Source organism: Mobula birostris, chromosome 7, assembly GCF_030028105.1.
Source record: "Mobula birostris isolate sMobBir1 chromosome 7, sMobBir1.hap1, whole genome shotgun sequence".
NCBI lineage: Eukaryota > Metazoa > Chordata > Chondrichthyes > Myliobatiformes > Myliobatidae > Mobula > Mobula birostris.
The window spans coordinates 99,427,822-99,445,658 of NC_092376.1; the positions used below are offsets into that span (position 1 = coordinate 99,427,822).

The 17,837-nt window shown below is 43.1% G+C and overlaps 1 protein-coding gene across 1 annotated transcript in view; it reads right to left on the reverse strand.

Moving 5' to 3' along the window:
- The window catches only part of LOC140200947 (BRCA1-A complex subunit RAP80-like), a 100,027-nt gene that overhangs the window by 53,559 nt on the left and 28,631 nt on the right, over window positions 1–17,837 (reverse strand). Inside the window, exon 4 of the mRNA XM_072264592.1 lies at window positions 14,824–14,876. Coding sequence (XP_072120693.1) covers window positions 14,824–14,876 — 53 coding nt within the window. The remainder of the gene's footprint in view (window positions 1–14,823; window positions 14,877–17,837) is intronic.

Here is a 17,837-nt window from a genome sequence, read left to right on the forward strand (position 1 = left end):
CAGAATTGTGGTCAATGGGACAACGCGCTGATGGATTTTGGTGTTTATATCCAGGGTTTCTTGAGAAGTATTTACTAAGGAAACTGGCATGGAGTCTATGGAAATAAGGCAAACAAGTAGTGAGGTCATGGAACCTATACAGATTGGACAGGAGGAGGTGCTTGCTATCTTGCGGCAAATCAGAGTAGATAAATCCCCAGGACCTGACAGGGTCCTTGAAGGAGACTCGTGTTGAAATTGCAGGGGCCCTGGCAGATATATTTAAAATGTCAGTATCTACGGGTGAGGTGCCGGAGAATTGGAGGATAGCTCATGTTGTTCCACTGTTTAAAAAAGGATCTAAATGTAATCCGGGAAATTATAGGCTGGTAAATTTGGCTTCGGTAATAGGTAAATTATTGGAAGGAGTATGAAGAGATAGGACCTACAAGTATTTGGATAGACAGGGACTTATTAGGGAGAGTCAACATGGCTTTCTGCGTGGTAGGTCATGTTTAACCAATCTATTAGAGTTTTCAAGGCGGTTACCAGGAAAGTGGATGAAGGCAGTGGATGTTGTCTACATGGACTTCAGTAAGGCCTTTGACAAGGTCTCACATGGGAGGTTAGTTAGGAAGATTTATTCGCTAGGTATACATGGAGGGGTAGAAAATTGGATTAGACATTGGCTCAATGGAAGAAGCCAGAGATTGGTAGTGGAGGATTGCTTCTCTGAGTGGAGGCCTGTGAATAGTGGTGTGCCACAGGGATCAGTGCTGGGTCCATTGTTATTTGTCATCTATATCAATGATCTGGATGATAATGTGGTAAATTGGATCAGCAAATTTGCTGCTGATGCAAAGATTGGAGATGTAGTGGACAGTGCGGAAGGTTTTTAAAGCTTGCAGAGGGATTTGGACCAGCTGGAAAAGTGGGCTGAAAAATGGCAGATGGAGTTTAATACAGACAAGTGTGAGGTATTGCACTTTGGAAGGACAAACCAAGGTGGAACATAAAAGGGAAATGGTAGGGCACTGAGGAGTGCAGTAGAACAGAGGGATCTGGGAATACAGATACAAAATTCCCTAAAAGTGGAGTCACAGGTAGATAGGGTCGTAAAGCGAGCTTTAGGTACATTGGCCTTTATAAATCCAAGTACTGAGTATAAGAGTTGGGACGTTATGGTGAGGTTTTATAAGGCATTGGTGAGGCCAAATTTGGAGTATTGCTTGCAGCTTTGGTCACCAAATTACAGGAAGGATACTAATAAAGTTACAGAGAAAGGTTGAATAGATTAGGACTTTATTCCCTGGAGTGTAGAAGAATGAGGGGAGATTTGATAGAGGTATATAAAGTTATGATGGGTACAGTTAGAGTGAAGGTAAGCAGGCTTTTTCCACTGAGGCTAGGGGAGAAAAAAAACCAGACGTGGGTTAAGGGTGAAGGGGGAAAAGTTTAAAGGGAACATTGTGGGGGGGGGGGCTTATTCACACAGAGAGTGGTGGGAGTGTGGAATGAGCTGTCAGATGAAGTAGTAAATGTGGGCTCACTTTTAACATTTAAAAAAAATTTGGATAGATACATGGATGAGAGGTGTACAGAGGGATATGATCCAGGTGCAGGTCAGTGGGACTAGGCAGAAAAATGGTTCGGCACAGCCAAAAAGGGCCAAAAGGCCTGCTTCTGTGCTGTAATGTTCGATGGTTCTATGGTTCTAAGTCAGGAATGAGGCGTAAAACTTGTTCCTTCATAATCGTTTTATAGAGGGTCGATAGAACAAACAGAAGAGAAACAGAACAGTGACAAAGGGTCTTACAACTTGAACAACAGAAGGTCTCAAGATTGTGCCTTAGCACAAAACGACTACTTTTATACCATAGCGATAAGAAAAATTCCACTCTAGTCTATAGATAATAATCCAATTCAAAAATATTTATTCAATACTGAGCAACACACATAAAAATTGCTGGTGAACGCAGCAGGTCAGGCAGCATCTCTAGGAAGAGGTACAGTCTACGTTTCAGGCCGAGACCCTTCGTCAGGACTAACTGAAAGAAGAGCTAGTAAGAGATTTGAAAATGAGAAGGGGAGAGGGAGATCCAAAATGATAGGAGAAGACAGGAGGGGGAGGGATGGAGCTAAGAGCTGGAAAGTTGATTGGCAAAAGGGATATGAGAGGATCATGGCCTAGGGAGAAAGAAAGGGGGAGGGGGGAAGCCCAGAGGATGGGTAAGGAGTATAGTGAGAGGAACTGAGGGAGAAGGAGGAGAGAGAAAAAAAATTAATAATAATAATAATAAATAAATAAATAACAGATGGGGTACAAAGGGGAGGTGGGGCATTAATGGAAGCTAGAGAAGTCAATGTTCATGCCATCAGTTTGGAGGCTACCCAGACGGAATATAAGGTGTTGTTCCTCCAACCTGAGCGTGGCTTCATCTTGACAGTAGAGGCCGTGGATAGACATATCAGAATGGGAATGGGACGTGGAATTAAAATGTGTGGCCACTGGGAGATCCTGCTTTCTCTGGCGGATACAGCGTAGGTGTTCAACGAAATGGTCTCCCAGCCTGCGTCGGGTCTCACCGATATATACAAGGCTGCATCGGGAACACTGGACGCAGTATATCACCCCAGCCGACTCACAAGGTGAAGTGTCGCCTCACCTGGAAGGACGGTCTGGGGCCCTGAATGTTGGTGAGGGAGGAAGTGTAAGGGCATGTATAGCACTTGTTCCGCTTACAAGGATAAATGCCAGGAGGGAGATGGGTGGTAAGGGATGGGGGGGGACGAATGGACAAGGGAGTGATCCCTGCGGAAAGCCGGGAGGGGGTGGGTGGGAGGGAAAGATGTGCTCGGCGGTGGGATCCTGTTGGAGGTGGCTGAAATTACGGAGAATTATATGTTGGACCCGGAGGCTGGTAGGGGGGTAGGTGAGGACAAGGGGAACCCTGTTCCTAGTAGGTTGGCGGGAGGATGGGGTGAGAGCAGATGTGCATCAAATGAGAGAGATGCGTTTGAGAGCAGAGTTGATGGTGGAGGAAGGGAAGCCCCTTTCCTTACTAAAGGAGGACATCTCCTTCGTCCTGGAATGAAAAGCCTCATCCTGAGGGCAGATGTGGCAGAGATGGAGGAGTTGCGAGAAGGGGATGGCATTTTTGCAAGAGACAGAGTGAGAAAAGGAATAGTCCAGGTAGCTGTGAGAGTCCGTAGGCTTATAGTAGACATCAGTAGATAAGCTGTCTCCAGAGATAGAGACAGAAAGATCAAGAAAGGGGAGGGAGGTGTCAGAAATGGATCAGGTAAACTTGAGGGCAGGGTGAAAGTTGGAGGCAAAGTTAATGAAGTCAACGAGCTCAGCATGCGTGCAGGAAGCAGCGCCAATGCAGTCGTCGATGTAGCAAAGGAAAAGTGGGGGACAGATACCAGTACAAGCTTGGAACATGGATTGTTCCACAAAGCCAACAAAAAGACAGGCACAGCTGGGACCCATATGGGTGCCCATGGCTACACCTTTAGTTTGGAGGAAGTGGGAGGAGCCAAAGGAGAAAATATTAAGAGTAAGGACTAATTCTGCTAGACGGAGCAGAGTGGTGGTAGAGGGGAACTGGTTAGGTCTGGAATCTAAAAAGAAGCGGAGAGCTTTGAGACCTTCCTGGTGGGGGATGGAAGTATATAGGGACTTGCGTATTCAATACTGATGTAAGTCAACAAATGATAAAATAAAGCCACTTACTGAAAGACAAAGAAGCTTTAGAATTATACCTTGTACATCCACTAGAGGCTTACTAAACTTATGTACATAAAGGCTACTTAAAATACACGCAGATAATTAATTGTTGACCTGCAAAGAAAATGATAATTAAAATTAAACAGTTGGATCCGACAATTCCACCTTCCCCGCCACCCCAACCCCCGATTCTAAATTGCACATTTAGAATCATTACATCTGAAAATTCAAGGCAGAGAAACTTGAGGTATTATATTACATATAAAATAATCAAAAAAGAACTACTTCTTTTATGAAATATCAAAGGATACATTCTTCAAAGTATTCATAAGATTATGTCAAAGCTAAGCAGATTAGTGAACACATATGAGTTTGAACTATTCTATTAATGATCATCTTTAAACAAGTAAAATAATGTAAATTATGATAAGGTATGTTAGTATGAATGATATGACTGGTAATATTGAGCAACCCAAGCTTCTGAGACTTAATCAATCCAATGAAAGCAGTCCCATCCATCAGATTGATATATTTTAGTTGCTTCTTTACAAATACGATCAGCCAAATCAGTTATATCTTCAGATTCATCAGGAATGTACTGTAAGTACAAAACTTTGCCTATTGCACATGTTCTCCCCTTAACTGCTTTGAGATCTAATGCCATATGATTTTGAAGAACCATTTTAAGCATGGTGGCCATTTCTGTTGATACTCTTCCCAAGGCTTCAGCAATGTCATTGCTTACTCTTTCTAACGCAGCAGCAACATTGTTAATCTCTTATACTCCTTGCAACATCATAAAAGTGAAATAAAATTAATGAAAAATGATCTCCTTCTGAATTGTCACATTTACTCCTAGACTCAAGAGAAAAGGGTAAGGTGTGTGCATGTCTCATTGTAGACAAAACATACTTTAAATAACAAGATCCTAACCAATTATGTAGAAGAAAGGTGTAGGCTCAATTTCTGTAGATAAAGTACATATTGTTCCATGAATTTAGACCATTTCTTATTACTCGACAGGAGCCTCATTGATTTTTGATCAATAATACAAGTACACATTATGAGCCATCTCAACTAGCATGTTATGAGTAGGGAAAATTGGCAAAAGTCTAACAGCACAAATAATATCAGAATAATCTTCATAATGTCCAGTAGTTGTCAACTTGCTTGTAGTCATCTGGCTGGTTCGTGTTTGCTCACTGTAGCCCAGCAGTGTAGGGACTGTGACACACATTAACCACAGCACTTACTGTCTTCGTTGGATACCACTTTAGCTCACTTGCAGTGGCCGGCATGTATCCATTTATTTTTACCTTCTACTTTCACCATCGAGTTGATAATTAACAGTACTTGATCTAGCCATCCAGCTTCTTGTGGTTCATTATACGGATTTTCAATCAGGACCTACTCACCAGGAATCAGGATATATCCTCCTCCTTTTGGGTCTTCCAAAGTGGCAGAAATCTGTTGAGAAGCAGACTGGATAGCATGGGTTAATTTCACAAAATAGTTAACTAAACTGTCTGCCACAATGTATATATCAGCCTCTTGAGTTTGAGGGTCCCAGAAGTGAAGTTGGACGTCTTGTAACCACCTTGAATGGACTTAGCTTAGTTGTTGTATTTGGGGTTGCCCTGATACAAAAAAAGACCATAAGAAGAGCTGTAACATTTAATTGTGTCAGCTTTTCTGCTGCACCATGATGTTTTCTGGCATGTCATGTATTTTGCCAATGCTTGTCAAGCTTGTGCCCTGAATTTTGGATTCCACCACCATTGGGAGAATCTGTCAATCATCTGTTATACTCCAATGTGTCCCAAAGGATCCATTTGCTGTGCTAGATAAGGAACCAGCAAAGTTGGGGCTACCAGTCCATGGCTTTTGCCTCATCTCCATACTCCATCATAGTTTAACTTCCCACGATTCTCCATCCAGGACCATCTTTCCTGTCTGGATCACTAAACTGCATCTCTTGGATATCCTGTTTGTTCATCTGTGATATAGTGTTCAACTTTGTAATTCCATTTGTCAGGTTTACTGTATATGTTGTTGACACTTCTTTTATTTCTTCCCATTCTGCCTTTTTAACAATTTCATCTGCGAATGCATTTCTAAGGCTTTCCATTGCAGCCACTTCAGAGTAACTTTTACATTTGAATACAACAACTTCTGAAGACAGTTGTATGACATCCATAAGTTCTTGCACTAGTTCGCCATTCTTGCTTGGGTTCCTACAACCATAAGAAATCCTCTTTGTTTCCACAAATTTCCAAAATCATGAACAACTCCAGAAAGCCTATCAAGGATCAGTATAGATATTAGCTGATCTTCCTTCTGCAGGTTTCAATCAAAGCTTTTAGTTCTGCCTGGTGCACATAGTTATCTGGAGCCATGCTTTCTGATGCCAGCAATTCAGTGTCAGAAACAGCCGCTCAGTCTCCTCTCTCAGTCACTGAAGAGCCATCAATACATAGACTTAGATCTTTGGTAGAGTAATAACCAACAGGATACTGTCAGTCAGCAAATTGTGGAATTAAAACCACCATCATTTTGCACTGACATACAGGGTAACTGATTTACCTGCATCAGGAATTCTCAGTGCAGGTGCAGTACATAATGTACCTTTAAAGTTTGAAACACTTCCAGTTGTTCTTCATTGAAAGTCGATGCAACAGGAATGGGGCCCTAGAGCGAGGAATGACCTAATGTTTGGAAGATGTAAACAGCCAGATATTTGGACAATTTAAATGCCAGGCCAGATGGATTGAAAAGGCAGGGTGCAAGGATCAGAGGCGAGGGTCAGGCCAGTTCTGCTTGCTACTCTGCAACATTTACTCCACTCTTTGCTGCACGGTGTCTCAAGCTGTGGGCCTGCTCTGGGCTTCGTGTCTGCGAGTCCACAATGTTTATTCTGCTGTGTTGAACAGAGGCTGAGGCTGTGGGCTTATTGACACTTTGTGTCTGAGGACTGGATTCCCTTTTGTTCTGAATGCTATTTGTTTACTTCTATTGTTTGCACGATTTTTTTCCCCTCTCTTTGTACATTGGGAGTTTATTGGCCTTTTTTTAAAAAATGGGTTTGTTTGCATTTCTTGTTTGTGGCTGCCTGTAAGGAGACAAATCTCAAAGTTGTACAATGTGTACATGAAGTTCCTCCCCACGCCTTCAGACGTATTGAGTCCTACGGACTCTCACAGCTATCTGGACTATTTCTCTTCTCACCCTGTCTCTTGCAAAAATGCCATCCCCTTCTCGCAATTCCTCCGTCTCCGCCGCATCTGCTCTCAGGATGAAGCTTTTCATTCCAGGATGAAGGAGATGTCCTTTTTTAATGAAAGGGGCTTCCCTTCCTCCACCATCAACTCTGCTCTCAAACGCATCTCTCCCATTTCACGCCCATCTGCTCCCACCCCATCCTCCCACCACCCCACTAGGAATAGAGTTCCCCTAGTCCTCACCTACCACCCCACCAGCCTCCGGGTTCAACATATAATTCTCCCTAACTTCCGCCAGCTCCAAAAGGATCCCACCACTAAGCACATCTTTCCCTCCCTCCCTCTCTCTGCTTTCCGCAGGGATCGCTCCCTACACAACTCCCTTGTCCATTCGTCCCCCCATCCCTTCCCACCCATCTCCCTCCCGGCACTTATCCTTGTAAGCGGAACAAGTACTACACATGCCCTTACACTTCCTCCCTCACTACCATTCAGGGCCGCAGACAGTCCTTCCAGGTGAGGCGACACTTCACCTGTGAGTCGGCTGGGGTGATATACTGCGTCCAGTGCTCCTGATGCGGCCTTGTATATATTGGCGAGACCCGACGCAGACTGGGAGACCATTTCGTTGAACACCTACGCTCTGTCCGCCAGAGAAAGCAGGATCTCCCAGTGGCCACACATTTTAATTCCACATCCCATTCCCATTCTGATATGTCTATCCACAGCCTCCTCTACTGTCAAGATGAAGCCACGCTCAGGTTGGAGGAACAACACCTTATATTCCATCTGGGTAGCCTCCAACCTGATGGCATGAACATTGACTTCTCTAACTTCCGTTAATGCCCCACCTCCCCCTCGTACGCCATCCGTTATTTATTATTATATATGTATTCTTTTTCTATCTCTCCTTTTTTTCCCTCTGTCCCTCTCACTATACCTCTTGCCCATCCTCTGGGCTTCCCCCCTCCCCCTTTCTTTCTCCCTAGGCCTCCTGTCCCATGATCCTCTCAAATCCCTTTTGCCAATCAATTGTCCAGCTCTTGGCTCCATCCCTCCCCCTCCTGTCTTCTCCTATCATTTTGGATCTTCCCCTCCCCCTCTCAAATCTCTTTCTAGTTCTTCTTTCAGTTAGTCCTGACGAAGGGTCTCAGCCCGAAATGTCGACTGTACCTCTTCCTAGAGATGCTGCCTGGCCTGCTGCGTTCACCAGCAACTTTTATGTGTGTTGCTTGAAATTCCAGCATCTGCAGATTTCCTCGTGTTTGAGTGATAACCTTGCTGTTTCTTTAGCACTTGTCTGATTTACAAAGTCGAGTTGCTAGCTTGACGATCAACGCAGCATGGGTGGAATTCAAGCAAGCAGCCAGCGATTCAAATCAGGGACCTCTGACTCTGAAGTCCAGGTACAGATGCCACTGCACCACTGGCACAGACAACGTATACATACTTTGACAATAAATGTACTTTGGACTTTGAAAGTCACAGTGTCGTCTGAGCACTTACTGTTCTTTAGCAGATTGTTGAGTGGTTGAGCAATAATTGATGGATCTGCCACTAGCTTGTCAATACGTTGATTAATAATGATTTTATCTTCTGTCCTGTGTGTCTTCCTTCCGTGGTCGACACATAGAAAACTTACAGCACAATACAGGCCCTTCGGCCCACAATGTTGTGTACTTAATTTAGAAATTACCCAGGTTACCCATAGCCCTCTGTTTTTCTAAGCTCCATGTACCTACCCAGGAGTCCCTTAAAAGATCCTATCGTATTCGCCTCCACCACCGTTGCTGGCGGCCTATTCCACGTACTCACCACTCTCTGCATAAAAAACTTACCCGACATCTCCTCTGTACCTATGGAGCAAACTGTGACCTAACTGTCAATCTTACAGTTTCATCACGATCATTCTCTGTAGAGTCTGTGTCATGTCCATCCTGTAATTCCTCAGAGTTCAGATGGTCTGTCCAAAGACTGTCCAATGTAGCCTGCAATTCTCTGGAGGCCGGAACGCGGTGCTGTATAGGGAAACTATTCAATGTGAACTGTAGTTCCTTAGGCGGAGCTTCAAAAGTAGGTGTCACTGCCAGCAGTGTCAACAGCAGCATCATTTGAAGTGTCATTTGCACGAACCCCCCCAAAGTCACAGCTGCGTTTTCTTACGTAAACACCAGGAATTCTGCAGATGCTGGAAATTCAAGCCACACACATCATTGCTGGTGAACGCAGCGGGCCAGGCAGCATCTCTAGGAAGAAGTACAGTCGACGTTTCGGGTTGACGAAGGGTCTCGGCCCGAAATGACGACGGTACCTCTTCCTAGAGATGCTGCCTAGCCTGCTGCGTTCACCAGCAAATTTGATGTGTGTGGCTGCGTTTCCTTACGTTGTTTCTAAGCTCCGAACAATGCATGTCAATTGAATTACTGTTGTTCCTCTATTCATTCAGTTAATGCAAAGATTTGTTCTTCAGACTTTTTACTGTCACCATCATTCTGTTTTCATTGTTTATCACAAGTTTTGTTAATTAGTAAAAGACTTTACTTATCCTGTTAACTCTTTCAATCACTCACACGTATGATCAAACTGACCATGCAAGTCTTACTTCTAAATCAGCAGCAGACATTCTCTAGATTTTAACATATTCCTTCTAATTCTTAATTAACTTAGCATTGCTGGTATTTTTAATCTGGACCTTTTTTCTTTTTATCAAAATGAAATGTTTTATTCAGTTATGAGTTCTTAGTAAATGACATTATTTTGGCCATTGTTTCAATTCAATCTTAATTCAGAAGTTCTTTTATCACTTTGACTGAGATCTCAAAATATTAATAGATGGTAACGATATAGCAAATAGATTCCACCAGAAACCAAATAGATTCCAACCAAATACCGTACCGGGACAGCATAGTAGCGGTGTGGTTAGTTCAATGCTTTACAATACCAGCGACCTGGGTTCAAATCCTGCCGCTGCCTGTAAGGAGTTTGTATGTTCTCACCATGACTGCGTGTGTTTCCTCCCGGTGCTCCAGTTTCCTCCCAAATTCCGAAGACATACCGGTTGGTAGGCTAATTGGTCATTGTATATTGTCCCATGATTAAGCTAGGATTAAACTGGTGCAAATGGAATATTGGCCTTCATTGCTAGAGGGATTGAATTTAAGAGCAGGGGAGTTATGCTGCAACTATACAGGGTACTGGCGAGCCCAAACCTGGAGTACTACATGCAGTTCTGGTCTCCTTAGCTGAAGGCTATACTGGCTTTGGAGGCAGTGCAGAGGGGGTTCACTGGGTTGATTCTAGAGATTTCTTCGGCAGTTGAACGGGGCACAACTGTGCAAGTGCATGTAAGTTGGACAGTGAGGCAGCAGGAGTGTTTAAAAGCGAGAAGATTGTGAAGGTCGGTAATTTCTTTGGCAGCTGAATGGGGCATGACTGCGCAAGCGCATGTAATAGACAATAGACAATAGGTGCAGGAGTAAGCCATTCGGTCCTTCGAGCCAGCACCACCATTGTGATCATGGCTGATCATCCACAATCAGTATCCAGTTCCTGCCTGATCCCCATAACCCTCCATTCCGCTATCTTTAAGAGCTCTATCCATCTCCTTCTTGAAAACATCCAGAAACTTAGCCTCCACTGCCTTCTGGGGCAGAGCATTCCACATATCCACCACTCTCTGGGTGAAAAAGTTTTTCCTCAACTCCGTTCTAAATGGCCTACCCCTAATTCTTAAACTGTGGCCTCTGGTTCTGGACTCACCCATCAGCGGGAACATGCTTCCTGCCTCTCCAGCTTGTCCAATCCCTTAATAATCTTCGATGTTTCAATCAGATCCCCTCTCATCCTTCTAAATTCCAGTGTATACAAGCCCAGTCGCTCCAATCTTTCAACATATGACAGTCCCGCCATCCCGGGAATTAACCTTGTGAACGTACGCTGCACTCCCTCAATAGCAAGACTGTCCTTCCTCAAATTTGGAGACCAAAACTGCACACAGTACTCCAGGTGTGGTCTCACCAGGGCCCTGTACAGCTGCAGAAGGACCTCTTTGCTCCTATACTCAATTCCCCTTGTTATGAAGGCCAGCATGCCACTAGCTTTCTTCACTGCCTGTGGTACCTGCATGCTTGCTTTCAGTGACTGATGTAGAAGAACACCTAGATTTCATTGTACTTCCCCTTTTCCTAACTTGACTCCATTTAGATGATAATCTCTCTTCCTGTTCCTACCACCAAAGTGGATAACCTCACATCTATTCACATTAAACTGCATCTGCCATGCATCCACCCACTCACCCAGCCTGTCCAAGTCACTCTGCATTCTCATAACATCCTCCTCACATTTCACACTGCCACCCAGCTTTGTGTCATCAGCAAATTTGCTAATGTTACTTCATGCCTAGCACCCACACGTTTTGAACCTCGACAGCCTCACCTATTCATTGTTTATGGTAATCGTTTACCAGAATATTTTATAGAAAAAATTTTATTAAGAAAGTACTTAGTTGCATTTCTTGCTTTGAAAACCACGAGTAAATTGATTCTTGCCTCAGCAGTGCCATCTTAAACAGGAAGTGTGTGTTTGCACAAAACATGTATGCACATACATTCTCTCGTGGAACATACACGCACAGACTCTCGCTTCTGAAGCACACACACACACACACCTGTGGAGTACACAAAAGCACACATATGCCTGTGGATCATATACACACACCTGTGTGTACCCAACAAATTGCTCAGCTTGCATACATTCAAACACATCTGCCTATTGTAAACTCATTGCTTCTCTCTGCACTTCGTCAGGACCTGACGAAGGGTCCCGGCCTGAAACGTGGACTGTACCTCTTCCTAGAGATGCTCCCTGGCCTGCTGTGTTCACCAGCAACTTTGATGTGTGTTGCTTGAATTTCCAGCATCTGCAGAATTCCTCGTGTAAGCATTTTTGCATCTACTTTAGCTAAAGTGAGGTCCCAGAGGACTAAAGAAAAGCCACCTTTGAAAAAAGCTAAAAAGAAAGTAATGACAAAACCTGTGGTAGGGAAATTTTTGAAGAAGATTTTTAAAGAAAGAATCTACAAAAGCATGGAATTATTAGGGATAGACAAGTGTGGCTTTGTGTGGGTCAGGTCACATCTTACAACTTGATTGAAATTTTGTAGGTGTCTGAGATGATTGATGAGGTTAGAATGGCGATGTTGTCTACATGGACCAGCAAAGCTTTCAAGAAGGTAGACTGATCCATAAGATTAAGTATCATGGAATTCATGGAGAATTAGTAGTTTGGATTGATTTCACTGGAGCTTCAGAGACTAGGAGAAATCATGGTAGAAGTTCACAAAACTATAAGAGGCATTGATAGGATACATAGTTATTTTCCCAGGATGGAAATATCAAATACTAGAGGGCAAAGCTTTAAGCTAAGAGGGAGGAAGTTTAAACAAGATTTATGAGGCAAGTTTTAGGTCACTGTGATGTGCTGCCAGGGGCTGTGATGGAACAAGAGAGAAAAGTAATGTTTACGAAGCATTTAAAGACATCAATAAGCATTGAATGGAGGGATAAAGACGATGTGCAGGCATGTTGTTCAATTTAAATTGGCATCATGGCTGCCACACAGATGTTGTGGATCAAAGGGCCTGTTGTACTATATCATGTTCAATGCCATCAATCTGTGCATACACACACACACATATCTGCCACTGCAATCTGACTGCACAACCTACTATAACCATATAACAATTACAGCACGAAAACAGGCCATCCCGGCCCTTCTAGTCCGTGCCGAGCTCTTACTCTCACCTAGTCCCATCGACCTGCACACAGCCCATAACCCTCCATTCATTTCCTGTCCATATAGCTGTCCAATTTAGCTTTAAATGACAACATCGAACCTGCCTCAACCACTTCTGCTGGAAGCTCGTTCCACACAGCTACCACTCTCTGAGTAAGGAAGTTCCCCCTCATGTTACCCCTAAACTTTTGCCCTTTAACTCTCAACTCATGTCCTCTTGTTTGAATCTCCCCCATTCTCAATGGAAAAAGCCTATCCACGTTAACTCTATCTATCCCCCAATTAATTTTAAATACCTCTATCAAGTTCCCCCTCAACTTTCTACGTCCAAAGAATAAAGACCCAACTTGTTCAAACTTTCTCTGTAACTTAGGTGATGAAACCCAAGTAACATTCTCGTAAATCTTCTCTGTACTCTATTTTGTTGACATTGTTCCTTTAATTCGGTGACCAAAACTGTACACAATACTCCAAATTTGGCCTCACCAATGCCTTGTACAATTTCCACATTACATCCCAACTCCTATACTCAATGCTCTGATTTATAAAGGCCAGCATACCAAAAGCTTTCTTCACCACCCTATCCACATGAGATTCCACCTTCAGAGAACGATGCACCATTATTCCTGGATCCCTCTGTTCTGCATTCTTCAATGCCCTACCACTTACCATGTATGTCCTATTTTGATTAGTCCTACCAAAATGTAGCACCTCACATTTTTCAGCATTAAACTCGATCTGCCATGGCCTAAACCTCTCTGCAAGCTTTGAAATCCTACTTCATTATCCACAACTACTTACTAATCCAATTTACCACCCCATCATCCAGATCATTAATGTATATGACAAATAACGTTGGACCCAGTACAGATCCCTGAGGCACACCACTAGTCACCAGCCTCCAATCTGACACACAGTTATCCACCACCACTCTCTGGCGTCTCCCATCCAGCCACTGCTGAATCCATTTTACGACTTCAATATTAATACCTAACGATTGAACCTTCCTAACCAACCTTCAATGTGGGACCTTGTCAAAGGCCTTACTAAAGTCCATATAGACAACATCCACAGCTTTAACCTCGTCAACTTTCCTAGTAACCTCTTCAAAAAATTCAATAAGATTTGTCAAACATGACCTTCCACGCACAAATCCATGATGACTGTTCCTATTCAGACCCAGATAATTATATACACCATCTCTAAGAATATTTTCCATCAATTTATCCACCACTGACGCCAAACTCACAGGCCGATAATTGCTACGTTTACTCTTAGAACCCTTTTTAAACAATGGAACAACATGAGCAATACGTCAATCCTCCGGCACCATCCCCGTTTCTAAGAAATATTTCAAATGTCATGTCAGAGCCCCTGCTATTTCCACACTAACTTCCCTCAAGGTCCTAGGGAATATCCTGTCCGGACCTGGAGACTTATCCACCTTTATATTCCTTAAAAGCGCCAGTACTTCCTCTTCTTTAATCATCATAGATTCCATAACTTCCCCACCTGTTTCCCTTATCTTACACAATTCAATATCCTTCTCCTTTGTGAATACCGAAGAAAAGAAATTGTTCAGAATCTCCCCCATCTCTTTTGGCTCCACACATAGCCGTCCACTCTGATTCTCTAAGGGACCAATTTTATCCCTCACTATCCTTTTGCTATTATTATAACGGTAGAAACGCTTGGGATTTATTTTCACCTTACTTGCCAAAGCAACCTCATATTTTCTTTTAGCTTTTCTAATTTCCTTCTTAAGATTCTTTTTACATTCTTTATATTCCTCAGCACCTCATTTACTCCATGCTGCCTATATTTATTGTAGATATCTCTCTTTTTCTGAACCAAGTTTCCAATATCCCTTGAAAACCATGGCTCTCTCAAACTCTTAACCTTTCCTTTCAACCTAACAGGCCATCCACAGCCATCCCACATAATCCCAATAATTATTCCATACAATGCACAGCAGACAATCACAGAAGTCCTGGCCAATGGAGTGGTTTTGAATTGGGTCCCATGGAACATCCATAGTTTTATTAACTATGCATAATGATCCACAGAGCTAATCCCTGTAATTAAGTAGTTTTCTCCTTGTACCTGTTCTGTCCTCCTCCGTCCTCTGGGATTTCTTCAGCACAAACATTTGAAGTCTGAAAATGAAAATAAAGAAACCCAATGCAGAAAGAGTACATGTGGTGGTAAAGAATGCTCCAACAGAATGGCTGAAGAGGACTCTTTTTGAACACCCAAATTCTCACACTGTCTCTATTCTTTCTGTCAGACAAGTCCTTGTCCCTATCACCACAAGTCTCATCTCCTTTTGTGACCGACCCAACATCTCATCTCTACCCCTCTATCTCCCTTCCCTCAACTCACTGTCTTCCCACTCAGGACCAGTTCATATACTGTCCTTTGTAAGTGTTTACCCTTCTCCCTGCTCCCAGTTCCACCTTCTGATCTCCCTTCCATCTCCTCAGAATGTACAGAAGATGAAAAATCTTGTTACATTTGTATTAAAAAGTAGGTAGGTGAAGTAAGGAAGACATGCTGCAGCTATAACAACTTTTATTCAGAGCACAGTTAATGTGTTGGATGCAGTTCTGGTTGCACCGTTACAGGAAAGATGTGAAGACGAGTGAGCATGCAGAAGTTTACCAGGATGCTACCTAGATGACAGTATGAGCCTCAAGGAAAAAAATTGGATTGTGATTGTCCTTCCTACAGCATGGAAACTGAAGGAATATCTGACAAGGATTTTTAAAATTATGAGAATGGGGTACACAGACTGAATGTTTTTTTACCTGGGGTAGAAGATATGCTTTTAAAGTTGACAGTTAGGGGGACAGATAAACAATTCCATGAACGTGAAAAGGAAACAGAGATGGTAGTTTGCCTCCCATCTTCCAGAGTCCATGATGTTTCTGAACATGCCCACAATATCCTGAAAAGGGAGGGTGAGCAGCCAGCAGTTGTGGTACATATTGGTACCAACAATATAGGTAGATAAAGAGTGGAGGTCTCGAAATCAGAATACAGGGAGTTAGGAAGGAAGCTGAGAAGCAGGACCTCAAGGGCAGTATTCTTGAGATTGGTGCCTGTGCCACATGACAGTGATGATAGGAATAGAATGAGGTGGCAGATAAAGCAGGTTTACAAGCAGATAATGTAATATGAATGTAAGGAAAGACAAGTCCGTAGAGTACAACTGCAAACAGAGCAAAGTGTTAAATTTTACCACAGGGGCAAAATTCAAAAGGGCGAAGAATGCAGGACTGAAGGTGCTGTATATAAATGGACATAGCATTCAGAATAAGGTGGTCGAACTCATGGCGCAATTAGAGATTGGCCATTATGACATTGTGGGCATCACTGAGTCATGGCTGAAAGAAAGTCATAGTTGAAAGTCAAAGTAAGTCAAAGGATGTACTTTGTATCTAAAGAACAGGCAGGAAGGCATAGGCAGTGGTGTGGCTCTATTGGTAAAAGATAGAATTACATCTTCAAAACGAGGTGACATTGGGTCAGAGAATATCAAATCTTTGTGGGTGGAGTTAAGAAACTGCAAAGGTAAAAATCCATTATGGGAATCATATATAGACCTCCAAATGGTAGCCAAGATGTGCGGTTGAGATTTCAGAGAGCTGGAAAGGGCATGTAATAAGGGTAATGTCACAATTATAATGCGGGACTTTAATATGCAAGGGGATTGAGAAAGTCAGGTTGGTGTCGCATCGTAAGAGAGGGAATTTGTTGAATGCCGACAAGATGGCTTTTTAGAGCAGCTTGTGCTCGAGCCTATTGGGGAAAAGGCAATCTTAGATTGGGTGTTGTGTAATAACCCAGATTTCATTAGTCAGCCTAATGTAAAAGAACCCTTAGGAGACAGTAATCATAATATGATTGAATTCATACTGCAATTTGAGAGGGAGAAGCACAAGTTACATGTATCAGTATCACAATGGAATAAAGGGAATTACAGAAGCATGAGAGAAGAGCTTGCCCAGTTGGATTGGAGGGGATAACGACAGGGATGACTGCAGAACAGAGGTGGCTGAATTTTCTGGGAATAGTCACAAGGCGCAGGATAGATATGTCCCATTGAAGTTCTCAAATGGCAGTAGATAACCATGGCTGATGAGGGAAGTTCTGGATTGCTGCCTCTGCCTCATGCCAGTGATGGTAGAAACAGAATGATTTGACAGATTAATGTGTGGCTCAGAAGCTGGTGCAGGGGGCAGGGTTTCAGATTCTTGGATCATTAGTGTTGTGTATGTGGCCTGGTTACACAACAATGCTATTAATAAAAACACTGGAGACCGGAGCTAGGTTTCATGGTTCTTTACTGGCAGAATCCGAATTCGTCACACACGGACAGATCATGCGTCTAATAGTGCATTCAACGATTTGTTACTAAAACATAAAGTAGTCCCTTATTATACTGTAGGCCAGTGGTCCCCAATCAATTGATCAGGCCGACATTTACGTGCCGGGCGGCATCTAATTAATTAGCTTGTTTATTTCGGCTTTTTTCTTAAAGATGTGCTGGGTGTGTTCCGGCTACTGCTGCACCCCTGCATTCTTCGCAGCAATGTATCGGTCCGTGGCCTGGAGGTTGGAGACCACTGCTGTAGGTTATACGGCATTGGTCCCCAAGCACCAGGCCACAAAGCATGTGCTACCGGGCCACGAGGAAACGATATGAGTCAGCTGCATCTTTCCTCATTCCCTGTCACGCACTGTTGAACTTGAACATAGGGTTGCCAACTGTCCTGTATTTGCCGGCACATCCCGTATATTGGGGTAAATTGGTTTGTCCCATACGGGACCACCCTTGTCCTGTATTCCCCCGCTAAGGTAAAGCGTTCCTATGAAACCTTTTGTGCTGAAATGGCGTAAAGCAAAGAAGCAATTACCATTAATTTATATGGGAAAAATTTTTGAGCGTTCCCAGACCCAAAAAATTACCTACCAAATCATACCAAATAACACATAAAACCGAAAATAACACTAACATATAGTAAAAACAGGAATGATATGATAAATACACAGCCTATATAAGGTAGAAATAATGTATGTACAGTGTAGTCCGAAAGATTAAGCCAAAACCGATT